At 42.6% G+C, this 13862-nt stretch overlaps 1 protein-coding gene across 1 annotated transcript in view; it reads right to left on the bottom strand.

Moving 5' to 3' along the window:
• The window catches only part of ripor2 (RHO family interacting cell polarization regulator 2), a 69101-nt gene extending 67942 nt beyond the window's left edge, over positions 1–1159 (bottom strand). The window contains exon 1 of the mRNA XM_085445235.1: positions 1018–1159. Within this exon, the coding sequence (XP_085301361.1) occupies positions 1018–1078 (61 nt within the window). The 5' untranslated portion in view covers positions 1079–1159. The remainder of the gene's footprint in view (positions 1–1017) is intronic.
• Positions 1160–13862: the final 12703 nt, after the last annotated feature.

Below are 13862 nucleotides of genomic sequence, written 5' to 3'. Positions count from 1 at the left end.
TGATGTCAGCCTGACTTCCTCTGCTGCACCCTGACAGATGGGTATTCATCTGAGGTGGTGGGAATGAGGTGAAGGCAAAAAATATCACATCATTTTTGGAGGACGGTGGAAAAGTGTCCTCAGGCCAACTAACGTTTGATCATTCCCACAGACTAATGTGAGCATGAGCCAGACAGGATGAGGAGCGGAGGAGAAAAAGAAGACACAAGGGGGGGGGAAGGAGACCTCTCTCATTCCTTCTCCTTTTCTCTTTAGCCAGGCCTCGGCCTTTTCTCTCTCTCTATAAGAAAGATGAAAAAATGGGATGACTGTGAATGGGTGGCTGGTTACCCGGGTAACAATAACGAGGGCACTGCGTGGCAAATCCAATTTGCCATGGCACTTTCTGACTCATTGGAGGTGCACGTGTGTGAGTTAGTGTGTGTCCTACACATTATGGCTTCATGTGGCTAAGGGAAGACGGCCATGATGTACCAAACCGCCGCCAAGCCTGCACATATTCATGCATGCAGACGTACACAGGCCAAAACATCTGCTCCAGCTTCCTGAAACATCTTTAAAACCCACAAGAATGCAAACTATAGAGAAAATCTATATGTTATAGCATAGGGTAGTGGCATAGTGTTGTAATCATCTGAGAGATCCAAGAAGGAGAACTCGTATTTTGGATCTAAGAGTGGATATAATGACTCGTGCATAAAACACAATGTAAACAGTGCAGACTGCTGAGTTACATCCTTCATGAATCAGCCTGCAAACAGGAGAACATGTGAGTGAATGAACTTCTAAAACAACAAATGAGTTTTGAAATCCTGCAAGTATCATCCGCTCTCACATTATTCAAGAGAAACCACATAAACCGACTTCCACTGGGACAAACCTGCAGCCTGTGATTGCGTCAGTGCGCTGCGTGGTTTAGTGTGCAGGAAAGCTCGGTGAGATGGCAGAAAACATCCGAGGCTGGTAATGAAAACACACAGAAGTAACTTTGCAAGAGAACAACTAGTAGATACCTACTGTAAGCATATCGATATCTTTTCATCGTAATGTAGTTGTATGTCTTGACTCTGCGATGCATTGTGCCAGAGGATAATCCAAAGCGATGCCTTCTTAACAGTGTGAAGCCTGCTACTCCTTTTGTGCTGTCACCACTTTCTATTTTTGTGCTCTCTCTCCCTGTCTCTCCCTGCCGCTATTGTATTTTGTCATTCTTTCCGCTTCACAATTGGATCCTCTTCTCTTTCTCATTCACTCTTTGCCTTTCTGTGCCTGTCAGAGTGCAAAGAGGGCATCAGACAATGGCCGCAATACAGCCGCTGCACGCCGGCTGTGCCGGCTGGCACCGCAGAGATGGCGGTACTCATGCTGTGGCCTGCTGCTCCCGGGTACACCTGGAGGGAAGAGATAACAGGCGGCTGAAGCGCTCAGGCAAAAGAATCAGCAGACCTCGACCCTGTCTGTGCATTTGGTCTGTGACCCTGAGTGCTTAATTTACGCGGATGTCCTCGGTGCACGTTCATGCTGCTGATCTATGTGGGGTTTTCTAGGGTGTACAGAGAGTGGTCTGAAAAAGAGAACATATTCAGGAAGCGGCAGTTCTCTAGGTGCAAATGCTCACACAGACTCATCAAAATTGGATAACAGAAGACCTTGTCTGATGAGTCTCAGTTTTTCCTGTGACATAGGGTCAAAATTTGGGTGTAAACAACATGAAAGCACGGATCCATCCTGCCTTGCTTCAACAGCTCAGGCTGCTGGTGGTGTAATGGAGTGGGGGATATTTTCTTGGCACATTTTGGGCCCCTCAGCACCAACTGACCACTGCTTAAACACTATAGTGTATCCTAGTATTGTTGCTGACCAGGTCCATCCCTTTATTACCACAATGTTCCCATCTTCTAGCTGGACAATGTCTGTCACAAGCTCAGATCATCTCAAACTGGTTTCCTGAACATCACAATGAGTTCACTGTGCTGAAATGGCTTCCACAGTCTCCAGATCTCAATCCAACACAGCACAATTGGGATGAGGTGGAACAGGAGATTCGCATCATGGATGTGCAGCCAAGAAATCTGCAGCAACTGCGTGATGTCATCATGTTAACAAGGACCAAAATCTCTGAGGAATGTTTCCAACCTCATGTTGAATCTGTGCCATGAAGAATTAAGGTAATTCTGGGGGGAAAAGGTGGCCAACATACTACTAACAAGGTGTACCTAATAAAGTGACCATTTGGTGTAGCCTGCCAGTATGTCACAAATCTTCTGGGATTGTCCAACAGACCGTCAGGCAACACCTCTGTGACTGTATTACAGTCAGACAGATCAATTCAGTGGTAAAAGGGAGTCTAACCCAATCCCTTTTAAAGTGATCAGTGAAACAGTGCAGCATGATATCATGTAGCCAGCACATGTATACATAGCCCCGCCTTTTTATTTTACGTGTTACAGTCATCAGTCCACTCAGTGTGTTAGCACATTTCTGACACTCGATATGCCCGAGCTTCAAACAGATCATTAAACATTTTCCTGTTGGGGAGATTCAGAAGCTAAATGAAAAAAGTTACCACAGGGCGGGGTAACAGGGTGGCAACAGTTCTGAAAACCACAATTTCCTCTCCCACGCCTCCCAGTACATCACTGTGTCCTCTAGTTTACATTTCAGCCATCACCTGCTGACTACAAAAAGGAGAAGTCAACTTTCAAAATCGAAAAGTGGAGAAAACAGAAGACACTGACAAACGAAATGGGTCGTGCTACCCACGGTAATAAGATCCACTTTTTGAGGCCTTTGGTTGTGTTAGTCCTGTGGTTAAAAGGTACAAATGCAGTAAATATAAAACATTTTAAAAGTCAGTGGTGAAAACCCCCGAAACAGATTTATAGATTAAACAAGTTGAAAATATGGTAACACAATTTCTGAGAACTAGGGTGGGGACGTGGAAGGAAGGTTGGGCAATAGTGTGTAAAATAACATTAGCTCCCTGTTGCAGCTGCATTTCTCAGAGTACAGAATGAACACAAACCACAGCACTAATAAAAAGTGTCACAATTAGGAAGTGGGCTCAGGGTGTATACCAAATCAGAGGATGACAGAAGCGGTCACAGTTTTACACTTGTAGCCTTTCTGCCCTGATGGTCAGGGGAACGGGGGCAGAGCTGGAAACTGTGATGACAGCACATCATCACGCGTGAAAGCCTTTTAAAAACAGACTAAAAATCTCTGCATGTGTGTGTGAGCATATGTGTATGAAAGCATGCTTTCCCAGAGTCTAGCTTTGCATCAGGTCACTCCAGAATGATGACATCTGCCTTGACTTCACATCTGTCCTTCTCCCTGAAGTATGATCGTGGACTAATAACAGCAACCGCGCATGGCCTACTTACAAAACAATATGATCCTGGCACTGTTTTTTTACCTGTTAAATATAAAGACATTTCACATATTTCCTGCAATTCTTCTCATGTGTTATTAATGGATCAAACTTAGCCAAGGAAACGAATTACACAGTGAAGGTAGAATGATTTGTTAATAATGCTGGTTGTCATTTGACATTGATCCAGACACCAGAATGATACCTGCCACTGAACACTTTTAAGAAAAAATTCTACAAAACCATTTTTTCCCCATAAATTTGGAAAATAGTACTGCAGTCAAAGAACGAGGAAGCTGTAACTTGCCTGCACTGCACTGGAAAGCCATTTTCAAACACATCAGCCCCAGTATACCAACTTTATTTATACAGCGCCAAATCACAACAGCAGTCGCCTCAAGGTGCTTTACATTGTAAGTTAGACCCTACAATAATACGTACAGAGAAAAACCCAGCAATATGACCCCCTATGAGCAAGCACTCGGGGATGCCGCGCCCAGCAGTCTGACTGCAGTTAGGCCAGATGGACTTCAGTGGATAAACCTGACTTTTTACTGGGTAAGATTGGCTTATCTAATAAAGCTGATGAGTGGCTAGCTCCTGGAGATAGCAGCTGGAAGTCCAGTAAGAATACACATGTATTAATACCTTGTGCATCCAGATCAGCTTCTATTTTATGTGTTGGTGTGTTTGTTGACATTAGTGTTTAGTGGACTCCATTTCTAAACTAAAAGCACCCTTATTGAGGTATTGCCATCATGCTAACATGTCCACCAAATACACATTTATCCCTTGAGACAAATGATTGCATCACATCCAATATTGCAGAATGGCAGGCAATGTGCATATGACATCACCCAAGAAAGCTCAGGATCTCATGTTAACATCTTGCTGTCTGATGCCATGGATCAGCTTCAAAGGTCTTGTGACGCTGATGCATCAGTACATGAGAGCAGCCTTAGAAGTAAATGAGACTTACACAGGATTATGAGGGTGGTTGTAATGTTATGACTGATGTACTCTGATCAAAGCCCTATATATAGCAGATATACAATGGTATCATGTGATTGTAATCTTCAGGTGTTCACCGTAGGCACTGTAAAGGAGCGGAAGAGAGGCGCTTGAATTTAGGAGTTAGCTTAAAAGTCACATTATTCAGATTCCAGCTGATCTAAAGTCATCACACATGGGCTAGTCCATAGGTTAGGGTTGTAAATATATATGGTATCATTATTAATACACAATTCTTCACACACTGGCTACAAAAAACGCTGAATGCGGCAACAACACTCCCAAAGCTAATCTGAGCACAGCTTGATCAAAATATAAGTAAACAAAACTAATCTGAACAAACTGTGTTCTTGGCACTGAAGCACTGAGATCACAGCTAGGCTGGGACTCCAAAAGTATAACCCAGCCTTGTTATTCACAGTAAGTACATTTAACCCTGCAAAGCCTGAACTATTTCAAACTGAAGTGGTTGTTTGACCTTCTGACATATAAAAAAAAGAAAAGGAAATTAAATATCAGTTTGCACATATGAGTTTTAATTTGCAATAACTTTAGGTTTTTCACATTTTTTGTATTTGTTTTTTTTTTAAGGAAAAGAAAGAAGGAGACTCTCTCACAGCAATACAGAGTCACACCGATGCCTCCTTTCCGGTTCATCAGCATTTGAATGTTGCTTCTCATTATTGAAGCCAGCATGCGTTTAAGTAACGCTGGCATCTCGGTCTCTTGCAAGCAAGAACACACACACAATGATGTTAGTCTGGCATCCTTCTGAGGGGAATGGACACTCAATAGCACCACATCCTGACCACCATGAAACCCGGCAGTTCCACCGAGAAGCACAAAGAAGAAACTGTCAGCGCCGTCCAAGCCCGGTGACGTGGGAACCGTGAGCTCACGAGGATGCCAGCTCTTCCTGTTTTTGGCCTTGAGATGCTTCAGCTGGCTCAAAGTTTGACTACTCAGACCGATGCTTTTCTGTGAGAACCTCTCATTCATGTCTCAGTGAAAAGGCAGAAATAATAATATGGTAGGAGGCGGTTTGCTGTGTGTGGTGTGTTTACTCATTGATCAACTCTGAAAAGAAGAAGTTCTTTAATGCAGCAAGTGACTCCTACAAGGTTATTTGCCGCACCTGAATATCAAAATCGAAGCATGTGTGGAAAGATACGACAACATCTCTTTATTGTAACGGAACATTCATGATATTACATTTTTGAACCATAAAGTCGCTTCATTGTCTATTTTTTCCAAACATGATGCCTTGTGAGTCATCAGAAACAAAAAGAGTCCAACAAGCAGAGGGCGAGGTCAGTGTGAACTTTTCTCTCACTTCTTCTGAATGACAACAAGAACAATAAATAATAACAGCAGCAGCAGCAACAACAGGATATTTGATCGATTTGCTCTTTCCATTATAGAGTGAGGTCAGAGTGCAACGCCCTGGAGAACTGGCTGATATTACTCACTCAGCAGTGAGTGTTTGCTGAGCTTCACCCTGAGCTGTGGCTGTACTCAATACTTTTACAGGTTGGTGTATTTATACCAAGGGGCAACTTCTGGAGGACGCAAAGTTAAAGCCATCTGCAGTTCTTTGAATGGCCACTTGGGGATGAGTTGATCCAGAATCAAGGCTTCTCGTGTCTCGTGTGACTTCATGTCGCGCATGTTGTTTGCAATAGTTGTTTGCCTATTTTGTACCTGATATAAAATATATATTCATGTATTCCCTGACTGGTTGGCAGTCAAGGAGGTTTTTTGGCTGTTGCTGGATAAAATCGATGAAACTGGTCTCTAGGCCTTTGCAACTGGGGGCTTATTCTTCTTGATGATACATTGTCGCCATGACTGTCATACATTCAATGCAGCATTTTGACAATTCAGTGGTTTAATCAGTGGTTTAATCAGTTACTAAGTAATTTCTTTAATCAGTTACTAAGTAACTGATTAAAGAAATACTAGAATTTCACTCAGTAGAACTGAAGCACAACCTTCTTGGATGGTCTGAATCAAACAACAAGCCACGATAATAGTCAGAGAATATCCAACAGCACAAACAGTGAACAGATGTCAGCTCAGTGACACTACGTAGTTAGAGATAAGGCCTAGCAAGCATAGATGAGCTCCAGCAGCCTTTGTCAGGACACCTTTCAGTCAATGTGGGCTTGCTCTCATCTCCAGCCTCCAGGTGGATGAATTATTCTTACTACAATGTGTCTCTAATCTCTATCTGTGTGTTTGTTTCTTTGTCTGCAAACTCTTCCCAGACAATCATGAATAGAAGGAACAAGTTTGGCACAAAGGTACATCTTAGGCCCATGGAGGTTATGATGTCATCATTTTGCCTAGCAATCACCATTAGCCAAACAAAAACTGGTGTCCAGTACTGCCTGAAAGTAGCAGTTCAGCCTATGAACTCATAAGCAACAATTTTGTGAGATAACACAGCAAACAAGCTCAGGGTTGTTTTCCTGTAGACAGTCAGTTAAGGTGCCCCCTGCTGGCTAATAGAAAGAATACAAGTCTCACTTTTTCTACCCGGAATCTATGTCCATCCTTTAAGTACAGTTTATGCATTTTACTGTTTTTTTTTTTAAAGATTTATAGATGACAAAAACTTGCATGTTAACAGTAGCCTCATTGCATGTCTAAGCTTACAGGCGTCATTATCAAGAACTCAAAATACTGAACTATATTGCATAGGACACAATCTTCATGTGAGCGCCTGTGTTGCCTGTACATTTTCTTCTTTAGGAAACACATTTTACTTTGTTCTCTGTCCCTCACTCTCTCTTTCTTTCTAAAACTCTTTCTCTCTGTGTTCACGAGCAGCCCACGCAGCAGCCCAGCTTGTTGACTTTATTGTGTGAAATTACAGAGAGAGGGCCAACATGACTCCATTTACACGCTCCCTGGTAACCTGTAGAAATAATTATTTTCCTGCAAAGATAGCGCAGAGTGCAGAGAAATGTATGGATGAGAGGGAAAGAAAGAAGAAAGAGGGGAAAAAACAAGCGTGACAGGAGGAGAAAAAGAGGAAAACTGGGATAAAATATGAGCAAGCAGTGAAAGAGAGAGAATCACGTCTAGCTACAGCTGGAAAAATGAGCCGAGGCAATATGTAATCCCCTCTGATGTAGTTTGCATCACACCGCCTTCCCGCATCAGTAGCAGCAGAGTTACAGTGGTGAGGAGGCGCGTTGCTATGGAGTGGGAAGATTTTTAGAGAGTGAGCACCATTATGTATCTGATTGGAGAGAAGAGAGCGGGGAGTGGTGAGGAGTGGGGGTTGAATATCTGGAGGGAGGAAGGGGGAAAACTGGAAGAGAGGGAAGGAGGTCGCAGGGCATGAGGACGGTGAAAGGAGGGAGGATGGGAGGAAAGGAAGCAATAAAGTAAATGCAAGCAGGGCACAGGTGAGGGGCAGAGAGGGGCAAAATGGGGAGGTGGCAACAACAGAATGAAGGAGGAAAGTGCACGAATGAGTCAGGTCACAGAATAACACAATCTGCTTAAGTGGTTTATTTTAATCATCTTCATCATGACTTCAGGCCCATTTAGAGGAAAACAAATTACAGCCTGACAGATAAACTGGCCACAGTGTGTGTGCATGTGCGTGTGTGTCATCATCAGAGGAAAGTAATTTTTCCAGCTTCTGCAATACTCATAAAATCAAACAGCTGATGCGTTGTTGACCTCAGCGCAGTGGCAGAAAAGGGGAACAATGCATTTTAACCTTGACAATAGAAACACACTGCTGAATGGAGAAGAGGTGCAGCCTTTTTGTTGCTTCACTTCCTTCTAAGCTCAAGATAGGAACATACAGCATGGGCCTACTGTATGTTTGTGGTGAGCTAAAGGGAAGCATGCGTATTTTCTAACTGTGGAGGCCCCCTACTGCTCAGTACTAGAAACAGTTCAGTGAAAGGGAAAAAAACAAAACAAAAAAATAAACTGGTTCTTGTATAACACTTTTCTACTATATCTGAGGACAAAAGGCGCTTCATACAGCGTTTACACAAGGGTTTCTGACTGCGCTCTGTCTGACACTGATGGCTGTATCGGTTCGGTGTCTTGCCCAAGGACACTTTGACAGACAGAAGCAGGCAGGGATCAAACCACCAACCTTCCAATCAGTAAATGACCTGCTCTACCTCCTGAGCTACAGCCACCCCCAATGTTCTGCTTCCTTTATGAGCAAGAGGTTTATTTATTTAATCACACTGACAAGTGATAAGTTATCTTTTTGTGTTAGAAAGACGGAGAAGTCCAGATGGGATTATTGTGCATTATATGGAATCGAGCTTTAAAGATAGATTTATATGAAGCGCCTTGAGGCGACTTTTGTTGTGATTTGGCGCTATATAAATAAAATTGAATTGAACTGAATTGAATTGAAATTGAAGAAGTAACCTGTGCATGTATAAATCACCAGTCCATAGATTTCTTACTCCTGACTAGGTCTGATTCACTGTCATCCCACAAGTGTTCATAAGTACTTAAAGCCACCAGTGAACAGCGACATTAGTACCCACTACTCCGTCTCCAGTGAACAACTACCCCTCAAAAACAAAGGAAGTGGTACCAGAACATTTTGTGTAAAAGAAATGTGTAAACAATCGCCATCTACAATTACATGCAATCAACTACCATCAATTCCGAGGTGTGGGAGACTAAAAAAACAACAACTTCTAATGTGACAGAGTGAAAAGCTGCATTATCATGATCTGCATATTCATTATAACTGTGGTTCAGCTGCACGAACATAACAAAAAGGCTTCATGAACAATAACCTCTTGTTGTGAGACAGCAGTTCTTAACCACCAGGGAGAACATTATTTCTTCCAGCTGCCTGTTGAAGTCGACATTTGCGTTTCGACTATCAGTACGAACATTATGACCTGTTAGCTGTAGCTTTTTTTTTTTTAAACTTCCCTTTTCCCTCTGTTGCTATTTTAATTTCTGAGCCACAGTCAAAAGGCCGATGAAAGTCGTATATTTTTATCAATACTTTGAAGTAATTCTGTTCTGCTTTACGGAGCTATTTCAAGGCTCATAGGCGTAAAAATGCCATCATGCATTCGAGGCCGCTGCTCTAGATCTTCTCGTTAACAAATTCTGAGCTAATCAGTGCAAAATCCACTCAACCTTCTCGTAAGAAATAATCTTTAAAGTGCAGGTTTAAAGGGGATGCTGGCAGGCAGTCACATTAAAAGAGAAATTTAAAAAACAAAAAAGACATGAATGAGTTTTCAATACATTATTTTGCTGAGGTTTCTTTGCATTAGGTCGCTTCATGCAATGCAGGTTGTTTTTAAAGTATATGTTACAACTGCAAAGCTAATTAAGAGCAAAATATAAGGAATGCAAGCTCCAAGTATCTTAACAGTATACATAATCACAAACCACCCCGCCTTATAACTAAAAGTTTAATTCAGATTAAAAATCTCTTTCATGAGTCGCTGAATCCTGGGAGCAGGAGACAATCTCAAACACGACTATCAATGGGTTATAAGCAATAAAATATCAGAGACAAAACAGTTTCAAGCCATGTTTGGTGCCACTTTAAGAGCAATCGCTGTTCTTTACAACTAACTTAAACTCAAAGTGTCTGAGAATTTCAGCTCCATCTGTAGATTATTCCAAGAAACAGAGGCAGTATATTTAGAAAGTGATCTGACTGTCGTTGTTCTGATCAAGTGCTTCCTTAAATGCGGGAGGAAAAAAAGATAAAACTAATTTAAGTCCCACTTGAAAAGAAGATTTTTAGTGTGTGGTTTCAAAGCAAATTCTGACCCATAATTACAGCTCAATACTTGAGATACATTTCAGTTTCAGCTCCTTCAGCAGTTAGAAAGGCGAGACGTTACCTGTTTGACATCTGAAAATACCGAATGTCATTTAACTCGACTAATGTGTTCTCAGTAAGTTAAACGGGAGTGAATACCTGCAGGAATCGGTGCTCTGTCTAACCTGAATGTAGTAATGATCATTTTTAAGGCTGACTTTGACTTCTATAAATGTTTATCTCAAACAGTAACACCTAAATGTAATCACGTGTTTGCTTTAGTTTCAAACTCCACAAATGTGGCGATGCTTCCTCAACTCCAAGCTCCACGGTGAGACCTTGATGGAAACCTTTGTTGATTTTGTTCATATTTATAAGTCTGACTTTGGTTTTTCATTTCAGGAAAAGGCTGAAAGGGCAGAGTCGAGTTCGGCAGCTTATTTTGAGCAAATCTTTAATAATAATAATCCACTGCAGCAGTTCAGTGCTTTTCATTTTTTAACTTTTCAATTTCCCCTCTGACACGCAGAGCTGAATGTTGCTGATCTAGGGTCGCTGGTTCCATCAAGTGTTTGTTCTTATGCTGTTTGCTGTCTCTTTGGTCTCCCTTTGCTTCCCCCACCTCACCCAGACCGCTGCCTGCCTGAGCACTCCTTGTTAAGATGGAGCTATAGAATATTTTCCTGATAAAACGAATCCTAAGAAGACTGATAAAACCTGTTATAAGAAGTCAACTGTGAAAATATGATTGGTTTTGGTGGCTTTATGAAACACAAATGTACAAATGCCATACAACATGAACTCTCAATGATCATCTCAAAGTCTTTTCCATCACAACCACTGATTCAAGCTAAGGCTTCAGACTGCTCTTAATACTCCAATACGCCATGTGATGTCAGCACGTGATATGCATAATATGCACACAGAGGCCCCACCCACCTGCTGTTCAAACTGCCTGCAGGGTTTGGCCCCACCACAAAGAAGGAACTGATGGGCTGCATAAATACTTATTGACTAGCTAGGACCACATCCTCATTGAGGTTTGAGTTCATTTCTAGTAGATAATGGCAGTAAGCATCAATTGAGGCTGTGGTTTGGGCCTCAGAGGGTGCTGGTGGTGGCTTCCAGGCTGAACAGATCCCCATGTACTAATGAGAGATGAATTCATTGAAACAGGCAAGGACAGTGAGGGCACAAAAAGACAGTATGTGGGGTCATATATAGTCAAGAGAATTGGAAGAGGAGGGTATAAAGAGTGATCCCGCTCATGAAATTCAAATAAATTACTTATTTAGTACAGTCCAAGAATCAAATTAATGTAGCTGGAAGTGAGCATGATTAGCCAGTTTAGGTGCAATCGCCATCTCTGGGCATGCACTCCATTTCAGTGGTATGTATGCATGTCACACTATACACACCCATTGCACAACAAGCAACTTTTTCTACAAAGGCACAGAAAAGTCTGCAGACGTTCAGCTTTGCAAACAACATGCAAACCGAATAAAACGCCATCAAATCTGCTCAGCCTGGCCACAAGGGTGTCGCATTGCATCCTTTTCATTCCTACAATCTGATCTTACACAATCGACACAGATGTTGTTTCAATTAAACATTCACCATCAGGCCTGATCAAACAGACTAGAGCGTTGGCAGACAGCCGTCGCTCACTGTGTCAGACAAGCTTTCCTTCTGATGAGATTTTTAGAGGGAAAGTGAATCGTAGCCATCTGTCATCAAATGCATCAACTATCAGCAAAGAATAACAAGTGTAATGATGTTGTTTGGCCCTTTAAGATAAGACCAACACAAACCAGGAGCGATCTCAGCCTGCAGCCAAGTGAAGATGCTTTTAATATGAATGAATCTTCATACACTTCAGTGCATGTTCTCTCACCCTGGTGCATTTTCAGCACATGATGCTTAACATTAATCTTATTTGACACCTGCAGTCTGCTTGTTGTTGTTGCGGCAGAGAGCTGCTGCAACCATGGTGTGAAAATTTAAAATATACATCATTTGCTGATGCTGTGGTGCTGACTTTTAGTTGACTAAAACTTCTCTTAACCTTTTTTTCCCACCTCAATGACAGATTAGAAAATGAGCGCGGGGCACGCCAGAAGAGGTTTGAGAACCGCTCACTGAGTCACATGACTAATTTAAAAACACAAAACTTTGCAGCATGTAGACATGTTTAAAATCATCAAGCATGACTAGGCGCACAAGACACATGTGTCTGCAGTCCACCTCATGATGCTCTGAACAGCAGCAGCTCTGTGACAGTCACAACAACTTACACTTGACAACTCATGATGACATCACTGGGAGCTTCTCGGGTTCACAGCAGCACTTAGACAATTACAAAGCAGGTCCAGAAAGCAGATGTTTGTAAAAAAGAAGAAGAAGAAGAAGAAACAAAGGAACAAAAGACATGGATACAAAGACAACATAAACAATGGAAATCAAGACTAAAACTGATTCCCTGATTGGCCCAAACACACGTTGCACTTACGATTGAAGTGCCTGCGGCAGCCATGAGGCCTCCAAGCTCGGTTACGCATCCAGTTCAGACGTCGAGGCAGTTCCATGATGCCAAACTGGTGCCAGTGTGTAACAGCCACTCATCCATCAAACAGCAGCACCCTGGTTCCTCTGCCCATTCCCAGGTGAGATGCTCCCTCCAGACCATCAGGTGTTCAGAGTACTACCTTAGCAGCCTTGAGCTTTTAATACCAAGAATTCACTTCAGCTGCTGCCTGATCTCCACTCAGCGGGAGAGAGAGTAGTTTCTGTAGCCGTCATGGTGCTCGGCTACATTTCCCCTCCACTGCTTTATCTTTTATGCATGAGTCAGTGGAACCCAATTCCCGTGGTTCTGGGGAGGAACACTCAGGCCTCTTCCCCCCAGCCAGGAGCACCTATCGACGGGCAGCATCTGAAGCACAGAGCGCACACCCCGTTGAAATGTGATGCCTCTGCACTGAGCCTCTAGGGAGGCGATGTGGTTTGGATGGACAGGAGGTGGGGCTTGAGCAGCCACCTGAGGAGACTGGAAGGTAGACAGAGCAGAAAAGATGCCAAGAAACAGTTTCCAGTCCGTAGAAAGATTCAAAAACAAGTGCGAAAGACCAACAATTCTGCTTTTCCTCATTGCTGTTAGTGCTTTTCTAATAAAAACAGGTTCTAGGTCTGAATGACAGTTTAGCTGTGGGCAAAAGGTGACACCAATAAAATTTTAAAATATAATTTATTTAATAAAATTACTGAGATCAGAAGGAAACTTCTTGAGCTACAAACAGTTAAGGAATAAAACAGTAGCATCCCATTTGTGAACACAGAAAAAAACTAAATCCAAGGTCAAGGCCAGTTATGCCACAAATCAGCTGCACTCCACATGCTGACAACTTCAACAGGGAACAGCAGTTGTCCTCTCAGACCCTCCACCCTGTACGTAGTTGGCCTGCAATCAGCCCAGCCTCAACAAGCTAAGTCTGTCTTCAAACTGCAGCATATGACACATAACAATTAAACCCACCCGCTCACAGCAATTGTGAAACACACAAAAGCACTCTCGATCCAAGCCTGTTTCCCAAAGCAGATATGGAGGTGAGTTATTATGTAGGGAGTCTACCGTGTTACAGCTGATGTACACATGGGCAAAGTGTCACCGTGAGCCAAATACTCAGGCTTCAG

The sequence above is a fragment of the Copadichromis virginalis genome, linkage group LG22 (assembly GCF_057382275.1).
Source record: "Copadichromis virginalis isolate Kocher_CV1m ecotype Utaka linkage group LG22, C_Virginalis_male_GT1.1, whole genome shotgun sequence".
Taxonomy (NCBI): domain Eukaryota; kingdom Metazoa; phylum Chordata; class Actinopteri; order Cichliformes; family Cichlidae; genus Copadichromis; species Copadichromis virginalis.
The sequence above is the reverse complement of the archived record's forward strand: the minus strand, read 5'-3'. Positions and strand labels throughout refer to the sequence as shown.